The sequence below is a fragment of the Peromyscus eremicus genome, chromosome 1 (assembly GCF_949786415.1).
Source record: "Peromyscus eremicus chromosome 1, PerEre_H2_v1, whole genome shotgun sequence".
NCBI lineage: Eukaryota > Metazoa > Chordata > Mammalia > Rodentia > Cricetidae > Peromyscus > Peromyscus eremicus.
The window spans coordinates 155,403,976-155,423,577 of record NC_081416.1 but is presented as its reverse complement, the minus strand read 5'-3'; the positions used below and the strand labels follow the sequence as shown (position 1 = coordinate 155,423,577).

Here is a 19,602-nt window from a genome sequence, read left to right as displayed (position 1 = left end):
GCCAGAGCTGTGCCCGGAGTATATGGATTACAGATCGATGCCCATTCTCTGCCATTGCTCAGATGTCTGGGACATCTTCCTCTCACCTGGAGTGGAAGCCAGGGAATAGGAGAACTCAGGAACCAATTCTGGCAGTGGGCCTGGCTAGCTGGGCAAGGTGCCATTCCCCACGCCAGAGATAGAGAAAAGCCAATGGTGACCCCAGAATGGACCTGCCCAGATCCAAGAGGCTCAGTGACAGCCCATGCCTCCAGATCGCCTGTCTGCGCTCCTCCTGAGTTTAGACAGGCTTCCTTCACTCAAGTGTCTTGGGCCTCCGCCCCCCAGGAAGCCTGAGCCACTGACTGGTCCTCAGTCTGACGGCCCCTGTCTCTCTCCACAGGAAACATCATTGGCTCAGGCATCTTCATCTCACCCAAAGGTGTCCTGGAACACTCGGGCTCCGTGGGTTTGGCCCTCTTCGTCTGGGTCCTGGGTGGGGGCGTGACAGCTCTGGGCTCTCTCTGCTATGCAGAGCTGGGCGTCGCCATCCCCAAGTCTGGTGGGGACTACGCCTATGTCACTGAGATCTTCGGGGGCCTGGCTGGGTGAGTGAAACTCTGGCAGGGCAGGGGATGCGCTCTCTACTGTGAAGTAGGGGTAGATGAAAATGGTGCCTGGGGGTGGCTGGCAGCCTTCCACAGCTAGAGTGGGTAGCACCAATGCCCGCTCCATTTCTCTGTTATCAGACCCTTGCCCTCTCTGGGCTTCCTTTATCTTATTATTTTCTCTTACTTGGTCTGGTATTCTGGGACAGTCTTACTATGTAACCTACATTGATTTTAAACTCACAATCCTCCTGCATGTATCTCCCCACTGGGATCACAGGCCTGATGGAAAAGGAGCACCCACTTCTGTGGCTCCTTTTCAATAGAATGCCCTTTCCATTCTTCTCCCCTTGGTGCGGTTATGGAGGGAGGGATGCTTACTCTCTGAAGCCACTAGAGGATGCTAGCACGCTGGTAAGGAGGGTCTTTATTCTAGTCAAGCTGTCTGCTGTAAGTGGAGAGAGGACAGACATGGTGTGTCCTCCCATGTAATTCACCTGTTTGAGCACACACACACACACACACACACACACACACACACACACACACACACGTTGTCCCCAACCTCAAGTTTTTCACAGAGCAGAGCAGAACAATCCCTCGAATAGGATTCAACCTAGAAGACCCTTATTTTGAGGGTGTGGCAAAGGCCAGTAGCTATGCAGCAGAGAATGGGGTGCACACCATGTAGGGAAACCCCATTTACACCGCCTTGTTAAAAAAAGGATATGGTTTTTATCAGCCCCCTTAGCAAGGAGAGCATCCTTCCATGGCTCTGAGAGCATGGTCAGAGAATGGTCTGCCCAGGGAGTCTGTCTGCTGTGGGTAGGGGCTAGGCCAGGTTCATAGCAGGATTGGAGGAGATGGGGGATTGAAATTGCTGTAGTTGTCTAGACAAGTTCAATGAAGATTCTTAAGGTCCCAGCCTACCCCAGGAGGACATGGTGTGTCATGAGGGTCAGGTAGGTGCAGCAAGGGTGACACCCACTGTCCCATTTCAAAGGCTCCAGAGATGATGGTCTTAGTAATAGAGGAGAGTCTTGGGACAGGACTTGTATTATGGTGGAGGTCTGTGGCATGTTGAAGGAGGTGCTCAGTCGGGTCTTGGGTAGAAGGTCTAGGACACACAAAAGCAGAAGTCTATTACTGTGGGTCTGGAGATAATCCTCAGGGAGAGGGTGAGAGAAAAGGGGACTCCAGGGACCCCACTTCATGGGCAACCAGAATGCAAGAATGAACAGAGGGGATGGACTGTTGATCTGTAATGCCTGAGAAGCCGAGGAGTTGGGTTACGCAAAAAGCTGGTGGGGGGTGCGTGGATCAAAGGTGAGGATTGAGAGGCATGTCCCAAGGGACTCTTCACCCTCAATGGTGAGCCAGGAGCTGGCTAACACCATTCCCAAGGGTGCGGGCAGGACCACCTCTCTGGATGAAGGCAGTCCTTGAGCATATACGTAAGCTGAGAGTCCCAGGCTCCCACAGGATACTGCAAAGGTGAGCATCTGGGATAAGGGACATAAGTCACTCTCCTTCCAAAATCAAGGCAGGAACATTGCTCACCATCAGCCATCTTAATCCACAAAGTGCTGAGAGCCCCAGATGATGCTATAGCTTGAGGGCTGGGATTTGCCTGCCTAGGCTCAGGGGGCAGCCTGGGATCAATTTCCAGTTGTTCTAATACCCACCTCCCCAGCCTCTGGCAGTCTACCAGCTCTGGGCCAGGCTACCCTCCCGTCTGGGCCAGGCAGGTGTGGGTAGGAGAACTGAGGGTGCCCTATACCGTGCTGGCCCTCACTGCCTACAGATTCCTCCTGCTCTGGAGTGCTGTCCTCATCATGTACCCCACCAGCCTGGCGGTCATCTCCATGACCTTCTCCAACTATGTGCTTCAGCCTGTCTTTCCCAACTGTATTCCCCCGGCCACAGCCTCTCGAGTACTCTCCATGGCCTGCCTGAGTGAGTGTCTTTGAGCCTCTGTCCCCACAGAGGCTGGCTGCACCACCCCCATGACACTCTCTGTGTACTTCACTGGGAGGAAGGTGGAGTGGGACCCCCACCTGCTGCCACCTGTAACATCTACCTGGAGCCCCAGGGTGCTGGCTGCTGAAGAGTCTGTTCCCCTTGTTGTCTGGCCTCAGGTGCCCACACCCCTTTCTTCCCTAGTGCTCCTGACATGGGTGAACAGCTCCAGTGTGCGCTGGGCCACACGCATCCAGGATATCTTCACCGGCGGGAAGCTGTTGGCGCTGGCACTCATCATTGGTGTTGGCTTTGTCCAGATCTTCCAAGGTAGAACCAGGGTGGGAGCATTGGAGAGAATTGGGGGGGTGCTAACCCCTGACATCTGGACTCCCCAGGACACTTTGAAGAGCTGAGGCCCACCAATGCCTTCGCGTTCTGGATGACACCGTCCGTGGGTCACCTTGCCCTGGCTTTCCTGCAAGGTTCTTTTGCCTTCAGTGGCTGGAACTTCCTCAACTATGTCACCGAGGAGCTGGTTGACCCTCGCAAGTGAGTGACGCACCTGGCCAGGCACTGCTAGGAAAGCAGTGGTCCTCACAGATCTGCTGGTACCCAAGGCTCAGACTCCATCTGATGACCACACTTGCTGCTATGACAACAGGCTGGAAGGAGAGTCCTGAGGCCATGTTCTTCCCTGTCTGCAGCTGCAGCTGGGCCCCTCCTGGGACCTTGAAAAGACTTGAATATCATCATGCTGCTGTGTTTAGTGATTTACATTTGGTCCAAAATGATCCATATGCACACAACATGGCTCTGAAGGATAGAGCCTATGGTATTCCATCTGATGCTCAGCCAGAGGCCTTGCTAGGGACAGCGGCAGCTGAGGGGCAGGAGTTTGTGGAGAATCCCCAGGGAGACCTCAGACTTGAGGGCTGAGCTCTGAAGGCATTTAAGATTTTCTAGGCTGACTTTGGCTCTATGCATTTTTTTCTTTCTACCCAGACATTAATTAGATCCTGCCCTCAGGGGATGACATGTCCTTATCCCAGTGGCCTCTGTCCCTCATTCTGTGCTCAGACAGGGGTTTGGGGGAAAGGCAGACAGCAATATGTGCCTGTCCCCAGCAGCAATGCTGTTCCCTTTCCTGCCCGAAGCTGCGCCCCCCCCAGCAGTCGCAGATGAGACTCTAAGGTTCCCCCCCCCAGTGTCCCCAGTGCCTCCTCCTTGGACGGGAACTAACACTCTAATCTCTGTCCCCAGAAACCTACCTCGTGCCATCTTCATTTCCATCCCTCTGGTCACCTTCGTGTACACATTCACCAACGTTGCCTACTTCACCGCCATGTCCCCCCAGGAGCTGCTGTCCTCCAACGCAGTGGCTGTGGTGAGTGGGGACCTCAACCCTCTCTGCAGCCCCCACCCCATCCCCAGTCTCATACCTGGCCTCTCTTCTGTGCCCGTGCAGACCTTCGGTGAGAAGTTGCTGGGCTACTTTTCATGGGTCATGCCTGTCTCTGTGGCACTGTCTACTTTTGGAGGGATCAATGGCTACCTGTTCACCTCATCCAGGTGACTGGATTGAGGGGAGGAGAGAGGATGGTATTGGCAAGACTAGGTAGGAACCTTGCTGGGTGCAGGCTACGCTAGGGACCATGGGAAAGGAAAGCTGAGGCAATGAACTCTCCAGTAACAAATATCTGAACCTAATCCTGAGGTAAAGAAAGCCAGGGGACAGACTACATGAGGAGAGCTGGTAGGGCCTGGAGGGCAGAGGTCAAAGGTGACAGCTGGGTTCTAGCAAGCCACAGAGAAGCTCCAACGCCAGGCTCTGGTCCTTATCCATCTCCCTCCCTGTACCCAGGCTATGCTTCTCTGGAGCCCGAGAGGGGCACTTGCCCAGCTTGCTGGCCATGATCCATGTCAGACGCTGTACCCCAATCCCTGCCCTCCTCGTCTGTGTAAGTTTGGGAACCTGACCAGCCAGTGCACATAGCCAGAGACATCTAGCAATGGGTTGTTGTTGTTGTTGTTGTTTTAAATAATGGCAAAAACTCATTCCTGCCTATGGTAGATGAGCCATGGAGGGTGGGAAAGGGCTGGGACTTCCCTGACCTCCTGACCTGAGTGGGAAGGCCCAGAGCAGCCTGCAGGGATGGCCAGAAGCAGGTGGGAGGCCAGCTGTCAGCCCTCGGTCCTCTCCCAGTGCGGGGCCACAGCGGTCATCATGCTCGTGGGTGACACATACACACTCATCAACTATGTGTCCTTCATCAACTACCTCTGCTACGGAGTCACTATCCTGGGCCTGCTCGTGCTGCGCTGGAGGCGGCCAGCACTCCACAGGCCCATCAAGGTGAGGCTGGAAATAACCAGGGCCAAGTTGAGCATCAGAGGCAGGTGTGGGTGACAACGACCAGGACTACAGCATTTGCAGAGCGCAGGGCTTTCCATGCACTGACATATTCTCTCCTCATAACCCCAGGAAGCATGTGCTTTTAATATTCCCAGTCCACAGACAGGGACAATGAGACCAAGGTCACATGGACTGCCAGTGACAGAGCCTGGCATTCTCATGATCTCACATGAAAGAGTGACAGAAAAGCCCCCCATCTGTATATAAATCCTGAAGATTGCCTGAAATACGAAGCACCAAAAAATAGTTGAGCTGCAGCCAAATGCAAACAGCAATAGATAGCTCAGCACTGCTCTCAAATAGACAGCCTCAGCAGTTCAGCCAACTGGTCAACCCAGGAGCTGCTCCCCAGTGCACTGGGCTGCAGCCAGAGGGGCCAATGCAGGCCCCAGTTCCCAAGAGATGGAGAAAGTGCCTCTGATCCCCGGGGTGGTTCGGGAAGGAGAGCTAGGGCGATGCCCCTTCCCCGGTGCTCCTGTCCATCCTTTCTCTGTTAGGTCAACCTCCTCATTCCTGTTGCGTACTTGGTGTTCTGGGCATTCCTACTGGTCTTCAGCTTCATCTCGGAGCCCATGGTCTGTGGGGTCGGTGTCATCATCATCCTCACTGGGGTCCCCATCTTCTTCCTGGGAGTGTTCTGGAGAAGCAAACCAAAGTGTGTGCACAGACTCACAGGTGAGCCGCCACCATGCCTCTTGGGGGGGGGGGGGGCATCTCTTTGATCTCACCCCAGAACAAGGGCCTTCGACCAGTCTGGCTAGTGACAAAGGACCCAGTGACCTCCCTCAAAATCCCTGCTACATGGAGATGTGGCCAGGATCCATCTGCAAAGGAAGCGACTCCCTGCCCAAAGGAGGTGTCTGGAGTTAGGGTCATCCCTGTCTCAAAGGATCAACCATGATCTATCTGTCTGTCTTATCTGTCTTTCTTAGAGTCCATGACACGCTGGGGCCAGGAGCTGTGTTTTGTGGTTTACCCCCAGGGCTCCCTGGAGGAGGAGGAAAATGGCCCCATGGGCCAGCCCTCCCCATTGCCCATCACGGACAAGCCCTTGAAGACACAATGAGACCTTGTAGAGACTGAAACAGCTGATTCTGTTTACATGTTGTTTATTGAGGAGGGTTTTGTGTTTTATTTGTTTTAAAAAAAAATTTTTCTGGAAAAAAAAAAAGAGATCCGACCCTTAGAGGCCTATTGTAAGGGACCGGCCACTCTGGGGTCAGGCCTCCTGCCTTAGCACTGCCCTGCTAGCTTCTCCCAAAAAGCCTGTAAATAAACAGGGCTGGTTGTTGCTGTGTGCAAGGGGAGTCCGTGGGGACTCAGCATGGCATATCATCGGTTGCTAGTTAGGAAGGTACTATGGAGGAAGTTTTCTGGTGGGTTTTGCTGCTGGAACCTGAGGCTGGCTCCATGGGGCCCACAGGAGACAGTGAGACTCCATCTGTGACCCTCCATCCCACCTTGAGCTCAGCCACCCAGAATAACCCAGAAATCCCTAGCTGGGACTATCCTTCCCATAAATCACCAAAGTGAATGCTACCACTTCTGATAGCACAGCGTTGCCCTTGCTTCAGGCGGGGAAACCGAGGTTCTGAAGCAGGACAGGATAGATGTTACCATCGTCACTGAGTACCTTAGCTTCTGCATCCTGAGAAAGCATAGAATGGCCTCTGTTGTGGTCATCCTCTCTCATATTTTCAGTCATTATGCTTAGGGATTGACCCAGCAGCCAGTGGGCAAAGGGCCCCAGCCTAGCCAGGCCCATGCCGCCACCACAAGCATGAGGATGGGACAGAAGCCACTAACCCATCTCCCCCAGGGGCCCTGTGGGGAAGGGTGAATAACGCACTCACCGTGAATGAGGTCCAACACCCCCCATGACCTTTTCGGGCCTCAACTACAGCTCCTGGCAGAGTTCTGGGGTGGGCAGCTGGTGCCACTGCCGGGTGAATGAACTGAGAAGCCACAGAAAACATTGCAGAAAGCCTGGCTCTAGCTCTCCTGCTTTTCTGGAAATGAATCCCCAGATTAGAGTTGCAGGGAGCAATTTGACGTGAGACTCCCAGTGGCTGTGCTCTTGCCAACCTCAAAGGTGGTTTTATCACCCCACCCTCCTTCCCAGGCCAACCAATGGGCCCCTAAGCCCCTGCCAGCAATGCCCATCAGGGCTATGGGCTTGCAGAGGTAGCCTACTGGCTGAGTGCCCAGGCCTTCCACGGGGATGCTAGGTGGGCCTCTGTTTGTAAGAAAGAATGCAGAGGCAGGGTAGAAATGACTGTGTATTCCCTGGTTACAAAGCGGGGCTGTGGCAGTCACCAGCATGTCCAACGGGTCAGCAGACCAGCAGGGCTTCGTCGTCACTAGCCTCCAATATTGGGGAGCAGGTTGGTGGGGGGCTCCTGCAGACTCCCAATGACTCTGGTGAGTGGGGATCTTGGGCGCTGCTGGCAGTGGGAGTCTGGGGGTAGGGGTCTTGGGCCAAGCAGGGCTCTGGAGGTGTGTCCACAGGGGCTGGGCTGTCTCCCGGAGGGTCCTCACAGGCCTTTCTCTCCTTGTCCTCTGGCCTGTACTCTGGGTCTCGCAGGTTCAAGGGTGGGGGTGGCACCGAAGGCCCCACTTCTGGTACATGGCCAGGGCCACTGGGCGGCCCATCTCCAGCTTCCCTGGGGCTGCCTGTGTCTGTATGGGGTGCTGGGGGATCTGGGACAGTCCCTGGTGCTGCCTGGAGGAGCCCATCACCCAGCACGGTCTGTGAGGTACGCGCAGCCGTCAGCAGTGGGATCTGGCCACGAGGCGCCCGTGGGCGGTGGAAGAGCCTGTTCCAGAGGCGGCCGAGCCTGCGGCGGGATGGCCCCCTGCGGGAGGCATGCCGACGCATCTGTCGTCGCATGGCTGTGCGGAGGTTCTGCAGCACTGAAGCCTGGGGGTGGGGCAGCAGCTAAGGTAGGGGTCAGGCCATTTGGGAACAAGCCCCTTTCAGACCAGAGGCTAATCTGAGCTTCCTCCACCTTCCCCACTCCAAACACCCTAGCCCTAGCTGGCCCCTAGGCCTCCTGGTCTTGGGGGCTCTCAGACCCAGCAGGAAAGAAACCTGGGCCTTGTAGGATCTCAAACTCATGGAGGCTCACCTGGGATGCGCTGTAGACGGGAAAGTCCTCTACCGGTGGTATGAGGCCTTGTGCGATGAGCTGGCCATAGGATGGGGGGGCCTCCCGCCGCACGAACTCTGCCTCTAAACGTGTCATTTGGGTCTCAAAGGCCCTGAAAGCAACGGGCAGAAGGGAAGAATGATAGACACCCGCCATAACGGCAGGATTTAGGGACCCCACCCTTGCATCTGGACCTCTGCATGCACACACAAGAACAGTCTTCCTGTATTGGGATGACCCAAACCCACAGCGTGGAACGTGGTGAGATTTTTCTCCAGGGAAACTTAGGAACTGGGGCTCCAGGCCACCACGTGGTGCCCACCTGTACTCCTGCGTGCGCAGTGAGTAGAGTTTGAAGGCACAGCCTAGGGCGATGACAAGCAGCAGTCCGCACACCAGGCTGCCAATGAGGGCAGCGGTAATGACCTTGCGCGGCACGGCGGCCAGGCACCCATGCTCATCGCTGCCGTCTTGGCAGTCCTCCTGGCCATCACAGCGCCATGTCTCAAAGATGCACAGATTGGTACCACAGTGGAAGGTGCCCGGCTGGCAGGAAAAACAGTTCTTCTCATCGGCGCCGTCGGGGCAGCTTTTCTGGTTGTTGCAACGATCGGCAGGTGCGTAGCACAGGCCACTGCCACCCTCACAGGGATACTGGTCCGGAGGGCATGCCGGGCAGCCCTGTTCATCCCGGCCACTTGCACAGTGCCACCAGCCGTCACAGCGCTGTGGCTCTGAGAAGCAGCCCTGCTCCCCGGTGCTCCCATCATCCCCCTCACTGCTGCCCCCACATGGCTGCTCCCACGGAAGACAGTAACCTTTCACCTGGTACGTGGCATTGAAGCCATGACCAGCACTGCGGGCACGAGCATGGTAGGCCACGGTGAGGCGGCCTTGTGCCGCCTCAAGGCTCACAGGCCGGTGGTTGCTGCGGTAGGAAAGTGTTTGCAGGAGTCGGTCCCCACGCTCGCCTAGGCCTTCGTACACTTGGACATAGTCATCATAACCCAGGCGTAGCTCCAGCTGCAGCAGCACACGCCGAGGGTCCTGTGTGTCCACCAGCCACGTGCAGTGAAGGTCTGAAGGCCCGCGGGCAGCGCCAAACAGGTCTGGAGAGGCGAAGGAACCATAGAAGCTGCCCAGCCTACGGCCACACGCTAGGTCGGGGCAGCCAGCCTCGTCAGAGCCATCGCCACAGTCCTGGGTGCCGTCACAGCGCCTCTCAACCGGCAGGCAGCGTGTGGAGCGGGCTCCACTGCATGGGAAGGTTCCCCCGGGGCACAGGCTGCCTGGTGGCTCCGAGGCGGGTGCCGAACAGTTACCCTCATCCGAGCCGTCTCCACACTCATCCACCAAGTTGCACTGCCAAGGGCCAGGCAGACACTTGCCATTGTCACAGCGGAACTCGTCTGTCTGGCAGGAGGCCTGGCCCAGCTTCCCTGGAGGCAAAGAGGGACAAGATGAGCCTCCTTCCAGCACCAGGCCTGAGGCTGGGAGCAGGCAAATGGGTTCAGTCCCAACCGGGGCTCTGTACAAAGAAGCAGGGCCACCTACAGGGCACAGACTCATGGACGGAAGGCTAGGTTCAGGTTCACTTCCACCAAATTGGGGTCAATCACCTAAAGAGACACTGAAGCACTCCCAGACATCAGCCCTACCCCTACCCCGGGATTAGTAAGGCAGGTAAGGGGAGCCCTCGCAGAAAACTGGGGCCAGAGGAAAAGCTTGCTGCATCACCTCGGATATAGGAGAGGCGGAAGCCCTGGGCCTGGCCCGAGCTGGAGGCGTCCGAGTGGAAGAAGATCCAGACGTGGTCACGGGCAGAGATGAAGGCGGGTGGGATGGCTGAGCCGCAGAGGCGAAAGGCCTCCTGGCGAGGTGGAGCTGCTGGGCCCAGCAGGAGCCAGTCCAGGGAGCACTGGTGAGATTCTTCCACATCAAAGTTCCGGAAACTGTGGGGCAGAGGGGACCCCAGGGATGGGTAGGGGGTCAGGGGCCTCATGGCCCAGGACGGGCCAGCAGCAGTCAAGCTGGAGCTCGTGGCAAAGTCTCACCCAGTGGCCCTCCTTGTATCTCCCAAATTGCCTGGCTCTGCGCTCTCAGCCCCTCAGGGTCCACTCTGCCCCTACCCTGGGGTCCAGAGGCAGCTCCATGAGGGATCACGGCATCCACGGGGCCGCATCCATCGGTCCAGCTCCCTTCCAGCCCTCTGCCCCACGAGCACACACATAGCACCCCCAGCTCAAAACTGAGATGGGAGTGTCAGCAGCCCTCTGACACGTTCCCCTAAAGGGTGGTAACCAAGGGCTCAGATCCCTCCCATCCTGAGTCAACTGGACGGCACAAACTTGCACACTGAAGGTGGGACTCTGCCCATGGGGTTACCCCATACCGCAGCTGGTGACTGCAAGCTGCCCAGGTGAAACACTGGCACCAGAGCTGAGCAAAATAGGCACAGAAACCAGAACAGCCTCCGCTCATATCCATCCCATTCCCAGCCTTCAGATCTATGGAGTAAGCAGACATGGACGGTGGGGCAGCCTTCTGGATTTTAGCATTTACAAGGGTGGCACACAGAACCCATGGAGACTCCCTAGCCAAATGTCCTCATGATCACCCTAGGTCTGGGTTTCTAGCTCTTCAGTGACACTCACTAGCACCTTTCCCTGTCGCCCTCTACGCGTATCTACAGCTCCATTCACTGAGGGACACCTGAGGTCCCTGCAGAAACCCTGACCTGGGCTCCATGCCAGTCTGGCCTCAAGCCACTCCTCGGGACAGAAACAGACACCTTTGCCACCTTAAGCAGCCAAGACTACCCCCACCAGCGCCTCAGGCTCACTTTTGGGGACTAAAAAGAAAAGTCTCAGTACAGGAAGTGACACAGCTCAGAGCACCCAGCCAAGGAAGTGGGCAATTAAATGATCATATGCTCACATAAACACGCAGGCTTACAGCTCACACATGGCCACCCAGGTCTCTCAGCTGCCTGTTCCTGAATGTGTCTATACACCTAACACATACATACCTGTCACACACATACACACACACACACACACACACACACACACACACACACACACACGTCATCCCTGCTAAGTCCTGGGCTTCTGCACATCACACCTGTCCACACCCACGTGTGTGTGCCCTCCACACCTGCTAGGCCTACACACATGTGCAGTCGCACAGAGGCTCTGCTTACCTGATGGTGATCATGTCACCACGGTCACCCTGAATATACCAGCTGCAGTTGGTGCCCGGCGGGTAGTTGAGGGGCCAGGCTGGGCTGTAGATGACCCCTCGCCGTTCAGTGTGCTGTTCCAACTTGCCACTGCAGGCAGCTGTTGGGAGAGAAGGCCGAGAAATGTCCGCTCACCTATGGGTGGAAAGCAGGTTTTGTGGGGTACTCTGCTTATGGCTTGAACGCAAGCTTCCACTAGGCCCAGCCAGTCCACAGTTCAAGTCTTTATGAAGTCACGTGTGGGTGGAATTCAAGGAGGGACCCTCTAGACTTGAGGCAGTGTAGCCCAGTCCTGTAGTACAGTCGAGTTTTGACCCTGTGTGTCCAGACCCCGCCCCCATCTCAGTAGGACAAAGAGCAAGACATTTTTAATTCCCCTTGGCATCCAGCACATGCCATGTGAGGTCTCAAAACCTCAGCTTAGTGAGGGTCTTACAAATCAGCCTTCTGCATGGAGGCCTCCCCAGGCCATCTCACTAGAGTGTCCTGTGTAACCATGTGGAACACAGCCCCAAGGGAGCTAAAGAGATGGATCAGCAGTTAAGAGCACTTTCTGCTCTTGCAGAGGACCCAGGTTCAATTCTCAGCGCCCACATGGCTGCTCACGACCATCTGTAACTCCAGTTCCAAGGGATCCAAGGCCCTCTTCTGACCTCCATGGGCTCCTGCACACATGCGATGCACAAACATACGCTCAAGCACACACATATGCACATAAAATTAAATTAACAAATATTTAAAAAAAAACACAGTGCCAGGAAAAGAGGGCCTTTGTCATCCAATACATTTTACTGGACACCTACTATGCACCAAGCAAAAGTTAACAGGCATGTCATCCCTGTGGACCTCGCAGGTTGGGGTTTATACAGAATTTATACAGAATCCCTGGTGACGTGAAGGGAGGTGGCGATGTCCAGACCTGGCTGCTAGTGTAGTCTGGGTCTCAGTACACCTTGTATAAAGTTGGGTTTGGGGGCTGGAGAGAGGGCTCAGTGTTTAAGAGCGCTCGCTGCTCCTGCAGAGGACCAGCGTTTGGTTCCCAGCACCCCCAGTGGGCAGCTCACAACTACCTGTAACTCCAGCCCCAGGGGATCCAATGCCCTCTCTGGCCTCTGCATACATATGTATAGCCCATCCTCCCCCACATTACACACATAAGTAAAAATAAATCTTTTTAATTGAAAATGTGAGATTTTTATCTAAATACATGTGAAAAGACACTGGAGGTAGATATCCTAACCAGGTAAAGAAATAAGGCTCAGAGAAGGTAAATGTTTTCCAGGGCACACAGCCAGTTAGTAGCAGAGTCAGGATTCACCTGGTCCTTTGGTGGGCTCAGCCTCTCACCACAGGAGAACCTAAGTTCCCAAACATTTATGGAGCGTCAACTGTATGCCACATGAGGGAATGAAGATAAAGCCCTTATTAGCCAGCATGAGTGAGAGACACCACACCTGCCCTGCTGTCTGGGCTCTCCCAGGGCCAGGCAGGGCACCCTTACACTCAGCTGCATCCCTGCCATGACTTCCAAATGTTTATCTAATCCAACCTGTTACAAAGGCTGGGCCCACTTTACAGACGGAAGAGCAAGGCTTTCTCCAAGTTTACTTGCTCAGTAGACTCCAGGCACCTGTCATGATGCCTCTGAAAAGTCATTCTCTTCAGGTGTGGCTGCTGGCTGGGAAGCTGCTGCAGGAGGACCCCACTTCAACACTCTGCATCCCAATCTCTCAGGGAGATGACATGTTCGCCTGTCTACCGAACTGCCTCATAGCTCCTGTATCTTTGCTTCCCTCATCCTCAGGTTCCCTCCTATGGAAGTGAGGGCTGCTCCACACTCTCCTAGTCCACTCACTCACTCCTTCTCAGTTCCAGCTCTTTGGGGACCCTTTGTAGGGAAGCCCTCACCATGTCACCGCCAATGGAGCCCCTATCCTTTGCCCCTCTTCTCCTCCTCGGCCTCTGCCACAACAGTGACTTCCCTACTGTTCCAGAAATTGTTTGATGAGGAGTCCCCATAGGAAGGCAGGCTGGGACACTCTGGCCTGACACCCAGGGGCCTGCAAAGTGCCTGACATACAACAGGTGCCCAGCATGAACTACTGATGGCCAGTCCGGTACCTTCTGAGCATCCTACTATCCAACCTACTCACAAGAACATCGAAGAGCTAAGTCAGAAATGCCATCTTTGAACAAGGTGTGGTGACTCACAGCACACAGGAGGCTGAGGCAGGAGGAGCCTGATTTTGAGGCCAGCCTGGGCTATATAGTGAGTTCTAGGCTGGCATGGACTACATGAGACCCTGAGGAAGAAAAGAAAGAAAGAAAAGGGAGAGAGAAAGGAAGGAAGGAAGGAAGAAAGGAAGGAAGGAAGGAAAGAAGGAAGGAAAGAAAGAAGGAAGGACCAAAGAAAGAAAGAAAGAAAGAAAAAAAGGACTTGAGGGAGGAGTGGAGGGAAACGGGAAGGAGGAGGAGGAGAAAGAAGAAACAGGAAGGAGAAATAAAAGGAGGGAAGGGAAGGCCACCTTTGTCCCTAATGTGGGGGTGACCATCCTCAGAGCTTCATTCTGTGCAGCATCAAGGGTACCAGCTCAGTGAGGTGCATGACAGTTCCTCTGCTCCTGATGCTCACACGTGGTCTGAGGATGCAGCCTCCCCAATCTCAGGTGTTTTGCCAAGGAAACAGGAGCGGTGCACTCCACTCCCAGCCCAGGAGCCAAAGCTAGCAGAACAGGGTCTCAAGAGAACCTGCAAGGTGCCCCAGGCTGGACCTGGCTCGTGCGGACAAATAAAGCCACTAACTGGAGAATCTTGTGGAGACCTCGGTGTCTACCTCATATGACCTATAGGATTTCTCCTTCCTGAGAGGCAGGGTGAGTGGTCCCTGGCGGGCAGAGCCCAGTGAGATTGGGGGTGTCTTCCTCCTACACAGACTCCATCAAGGTCCTAAATCAACATCTTGCTTTCTTCCTGTCTCAGCCAGAACACTTGTCCATGTGCACCAACATTTGTTCAGGGTTTAGGTGGCCTGTCTGTCCAGACGACTGGACCACTGCCAGCCCAACTCAGCCTTTTCACAAACCCTCTGTCCTGTAAGGCCCACAGAGCATCACTGTTAACTGTTTCCTCATCCCTGGGGGGGTGGTCACGGGTACCGGACCATGATTCTACAACTAATACTTGGGTCTCACATCAGGAGGGAGAATGGGTCTGCTCCAGGAAGGGCTCTTGACTACTTGGCAGTAAGCTTGGAGATGTGTCTAGCTTGGTCAACACACTGAACCCCAACTCTCCAAGACAGTAGGTTCATCTCCACCCCAATGCACCACACTAGGGCCTAGGCCTAACCTTCATGCCCATATGTATCCCTGTGTGAGGATGCAACTTATACGTCTGTAAAAGTAGTTGGTGAATGTTGCTATGGTTAGAGACAATGAAGTGACCGTCTCGAGGCAGACAGTCATGTGATGGGACAGACCAGTGAGGCAGAGGAGTCTACAGGAATGTCTTGTGGGAGGTGAGGATTGGACAGGACTGTTCGTGGGATACTGGTATAGGAGAGATCCTGGGGGTGTTGGGGGTGTCGGGGAGGTCCCTCTGATGTTGAGGTGGAGACCAACCTTTGCTCTTACAGGAGATTGTCTGAGCTCTCAGAGACTATACAGGAAAGGGATGAACGGCAGTCTTATAGGCAGTGTCTTAGTGGTGGGTCTGAAGAATTGTCAAATCCTCTGAGAGGGCAGGGGCAGGGCCTGATGCAGCATGACTTGTAGATCTGATTTCCAGAAGCTATTGGTAACCAGGACAACCTGCATGTTATGACCTGGCAGCAGGCTTCTCTCACCCCCAGGCACTTGGCCCAATGCCTAACTAGTAGGAGACAGTGTGAACTTGATCCAGGCATCCCTAGCATCACAGCGGGAAGCGGCAGGATGCAGGACTCAGGAGGTAGGTCTTTGATCCAGGAGGACCTGACACAGGAGGAGCAAGGGATGGGCTGAGGCACCAAAATGTATCTGGTGCAGGCTGAGAAAGGGCTAGGAGACAGTAGGACCACAGAGAAAGTATTTGGAAATGCAGTCATGAGGCCCATGCTGGGAGGGGTTGGCTAGGCCGGGGAGAAGCTGGTCAGCAATGCCAGAGGGATCAGAACTGGATTCCAGGGACACCAGGATCCACCCTACCACCTGTCACTGCCATGCAAGCTGTGCATCCTGCTCCCCACATCAAGGACCTCACGCTCAGGAACCAATGTGTGAACAACCACCGCTGGAGGTGAGTGATGACGCTCTGCTGGGCCTCAGGTCTGGACAGCTAAGGACCTGGGTCATTCTCTCCCAGGCACTCCCTTGTCCCTTGAGTACCACCTCTGCAAACCTGGGGGACACATCTGAACAGCAATGCCAATCTGCCAGTTTGGGGTTCACGCTTGCAAGATATCAGCCTTCGCTCACCCCACTTCCCGCACCGTACCCTGGCCACAGACACCTGACCTAGTCAGTGCTTTCCTGAAAACAGGATATGAAACTGAGCTGTCCTTGTGGTCAGTACATCAAGTGGGGCCGGGCTGGTCAGTGCTGACTAAGGCAGGGCTCTGGGCCAGCCTGGGTCAGCAGAGGAGGCTCAGCTGCAGAAAAACACAGAGTTGGGGTACAGAGAAGATTGTGGGGAGCAGAAGCTCAGTCTTCTAGACAGGCAGAGAAATTAGACTCTGTGAACGTCTCCACCATGCTTCTGCCTGCCTCCCATAATCCTTGTGGCAGCCTAAAACCTGACATGCCACATGGCTCCTGCTTCACCGTGTGGCACTAGAGACAACACAAGTTCCAGTCCCCAGACTTGGGGTCACACATCTTTACTGACCACACCCCGAGGCACCTTGACTCAGTGTACTTCTGCCAATTACTTAGCCTTTGAAACCTTTGCTTTACTTTTGAGGCAGGATCTCTCTATGTAGCCCAGGCTGGCCTGGAACTTGCAACCCTCCTGCCTCAGCCTCCCCAGTGCTAGGTTACAGGCATGCAACGCCACACCTGGCACTAAACACCATTTTAGGGTTTGCTGAAGATGGCCATACGTTGACTAGAGAAGCAAGAGACGATGAGGTTCACTTGGTGTATTAACGACAGAGCAGGTTCCCTCAGTCACCCGCCTCACAGCTACCCAGCCTGTTCATCCTCCGAACAGTGGAAGCCTCTCCACCCCAAGGAGGGGTATCGGAGGCTGATCTTCCCTCTTCCGACACCAGATCAGAGCTCAGCCAGCCATCAGATGGCCAGCCAACACTGACAGGCAAGAGGCCAGCACTTCTCACTGCTTTCTCACACCTTAGTGCTGACCTCTTTGCTGCAAGCTGCCTTGCCTGGAACAAGCCTTTCACACGCAGAGCAGTCGATCCAGGGCTGTGTTCTTATCCACCATCCTCCAGACCCTCACACACAAGCCAATACACTCTTCTGCCCTGAAGAATCCCAGGGCTAGGTACCAGCCAGTCAGAGCCTGCCCTAGAATTAGCCTCCAGAATGATTAAACTGGCCATTCTAAGCTTTCAAAGCTGTTTGCCTGATTCTTTGCCTTTCTCCTGGAAACCACAATGAAAGCTGTGGCTTCTGCCTTCCCCTCATCCTGAGTCAGCCTGGCAAAACCCACTAAGGCTTGATCCCAGGTTAGGCAAGTGTTCCACCACTGAGCCACACCCCCACCCCTCACTGGGGGATTCTAGGCAGGGGCTCTACCACTGAGCCACACCCCCTGCTCCTCTAGGGGGATTCTAGGCAGGTGTTCTACCACTGAACTACATCCCCAGCCCTTTAAAAAAAAGTTTTAGACAGTCTCACAAAGACGGCCAGGCTTTCTTTGAACTTACTCTGTAGTCTAAGCAGTCCTTAAATTCAATCTTTTGCCTCAGTCTCCTGAGTAGCTGGAATTACAGGCTTGTGCCACCAAATCAGTCTTAAAGGTCCAGTTTTTTGTTTTTTGTTTTTTGTTTTCTCAGTGGTACTGGTCTCTGTGGCAACATTAATCTTATCTCTATAAGTAAAGCCTAGGCATGATTTTAATACACATGAGCATCCAGGGTCCCTCAGGAATGCCACCACCCACAAGAGGCACATCTATCAACTAGACAGGGATTTTGACAGTTTGTGGTAGTACCAAGCCACAGAGCACCAGATCCCTTCTGAACGTCTTAGGTTATTGCGTGGACCCTAATGGCCAAGTTTGTGGTAGTCTGGCATTTCACCTATTATACCAGAGAAATCAAGGCACACTAAGTTAAGTTTGCTTAAGGCCAACAGCTCCTTTGTGATGCTGTAAAGGTGCACAGGGGAAGATTTTTCCAACCAGAGGCCTGATGGCCACAGGGTACAGCCAACACTGAAGGCCGTCCTGAGAAAGGGCCTTACTCACCTAAGGCAGGAACCGCACTGCTGAGTCTCCCAGTGAGAAAGAGGTTCACTGTGGAAGACACAAAGAGGCATCAGTAAGGGGCTTGGACTCCAGGGCACATGTTTGGGCTGCAGTGAACACAGGACAATACAGTTGAAATCAAGGCAGGCCCCTTTATCTCACTGGGCATGGCCCAGATCACTGCCAGAAACTCTCCCTCCCAGCTCTGTTCTGTCTGGGATAGGTAAAGATGAGGAACTCAGAGGGTCTTAGGACCTGCCCTCATACACCCACAGCCAGAAACAGCAGTGTGCTAGCCTGACTGTATTGTCCTGGGTTGCGACACTCCTGCTTCAGAATCAGCTGTTTTTCTGTCAGGCTTGAGGCTACCCATCACATAGGCTTAGTCCCAAGAACTTTGCATTTCAAGAGGGTTCCTACCACCCGAAGGGCTTCCTCCTTTGACGGGCATCCCACCATCCTTAAGGCAGAGTTTGCCTGCTCCCACCACAGTAAGGGTCCACCTCCACAGGAGTGTCCTTAGCCTCCATCTGCTGTTCTACTTCAAGGGCTCCAGACCGAGTCTAGGCCAAGTGAGAAGCAAATCTAACTTCCTGGGGATCAGGGCACCCCTCCCTGATTGAGGCATTCATCTCTACAGCAGTCATTCTCCGACTGGTGAAGAAACAGGGAGTCACCCCATCCCTACCCCAGGGCATCCGGGCTCTGCTAGACCCAGACATGGACATCTCCTGAGCAAGGAAAATCTTACCTCTGCCCTGCCCACCTGGGAAACACAACAGCCAGGACCCAGGTGCCATGACCACCCACAGCATGTGAAGCAGGCACGTTGGGCATATGTCACTACTTCGATAGCTCATACAGCCTGTGCAGTATACACACACACACACACACACACACACACACACACACACACACTCTTCTGTATCCTTGGAGGCCAGATGAGAGTTACAACTTAAAATGAATGAGCTCCCCGTCCAACTTATCATTTCAGTGGTTTCAGGGAGCCTGTCAGGTTCCTGGGCCCTCAACGGTGACATCATAGGGTGTCCCCTAATGACCCCAGCTCTTCAGGGCCTCCCTCCTTCATCAAGGTAAATAAAGAGCCATGTGGGTTGAGGATTTAACTCTTTCCTTCCCCTCTCCAGCAACGGGCCCGAGAAAGTGAACAACAACAACAACAAAAAATGTCCTGGTCTGGGAAGGAGCCTTCTAACCTAGGTTCCAGTCCCAGCAGGTTCTTGGCCCTCCCCAGAACAGACTCCCACTCCCCTCAGGGCTGAACAGGCCTATGGCCATCTGGGTCTAGGAAGATACAATGGGAAAAATGAGTTCTCACATCTGCCTCCCCCAGCCCCCCAGCCCCCCAGCCCCCAAGCTGATTCTCCATCTTTGGCTAGCTCCCCGGCCTGCCCTGACTCCAGGCAGGAAACGGTTTCTTCTTCAGGGAGCAGCCGTCCAGGCCTTTGTCCGCAGCTCTGGAGGCCAGAGCCCAGCTCAGGCAAGCCGGCCTGAAAGCCACAGGCAAACCCCAGCCTCCCCTAGGAAGCCAAGGCCGGCGTTCTTGCTCCCACCGCCCCCACCCCCCCACCCCACCCCCGCCAGCTCCGGGCCTGGAGTGCCGCTTTGTGGGAGTCGCCCTCCTCGGTAGCCCAAGGGTGCTGGGGAGCTGCGTGCTCTGCAGCCTGGTGCTCTGCAGCCTGGGCACGGGAGCCATCGCAGTGCGGGCTCCAAGCCCTACCCTGGCCGGCCCCGCGCGGCCCACTCACCCAGGCAGACGACTGCGAGCGGCGCCCTGGCGCCCGGCGCCCCCTCCGGCCCCGCGGCCGCGCGCTTCTCCAT

The 19,602-nt window shown here is 54.9% G+C and overlaps 2 protein-coding genes across 4 annotated transcripts in view; one reads left to right on the top strand and one right to left on the bottom strand.

Annotated features, from left to right (window-relative positions):
* Positions 1–6,264, top strand: part of Slc7a10 (solute carrier family 7 member 10) — a 15,688-nt gene extending 9,424 nt beyond the window's left edge. The window contains exons 2-11 of one of the 3 annotated variants that reach the window (XM_059274953.1): positions 383–587; positions 2,392–2,543; positions 2,751–2,876; positions 2,945–3,098; positions 3,810–3,933; positions 4,015–4,118; positions 4,411–4,507; positions 4,753–4,902; positions 5,460–5,637; positions 5,895–6,264. In XM_059274953.1, coding sequence (XP_059130936.1) covers positions 383–587; positions 2,392–2,543; positions 2,751–2,876; positions 2,945–3,098; positions 3,810–3,933; positions 4,015–4,118; positions 4,411–4,507; positions 4,753–4,902; positions 5,460–5,637; positions 5,895–6,028 — 1,424 coding nt within the window. In that variant the 3' untranslated portion in view covers positions 6,029–6,264. The remainder of the gene's footprint in view (positions 1–382; positions 588–2,391; positions 2,544–2,750; positions 2,877–2,944; positions 3,099–3,809; positions 3,934–4,014; positions 4,119–4,410; positions 4,508–4,752; positions 4,903–5,459; positions 5,638–5,894) is intronic. The other 2 variants (XM_059274974.1, XM_059274964.1) reach the window with 2 other exon arrangements.
* On the bottom strand, positions 5,674–19,602 carry Lrp3 (LDL receptor related protein 3). Its single transcript, XM_059277200.1, has 7 exons — positions 19,530–19,602; positions 17,761–17,808; positions 11,314–11,452; positions 9,849–10,063; positions 8,434–9,550; positions 8,091–8,223; positions 5,674–7,882 (listed from the first exon to the last, which is right to left on the bottom strand). The coding sequence occupies exons 1-7, from the start codon at positions 19,600–19,602 to the stop codon at positions 7,295–7,297; spliced, it is 2,313 nt and encodes a 770-aa protein (XP_059133183.1). The 3' UTR covers positions 5,674–7,294.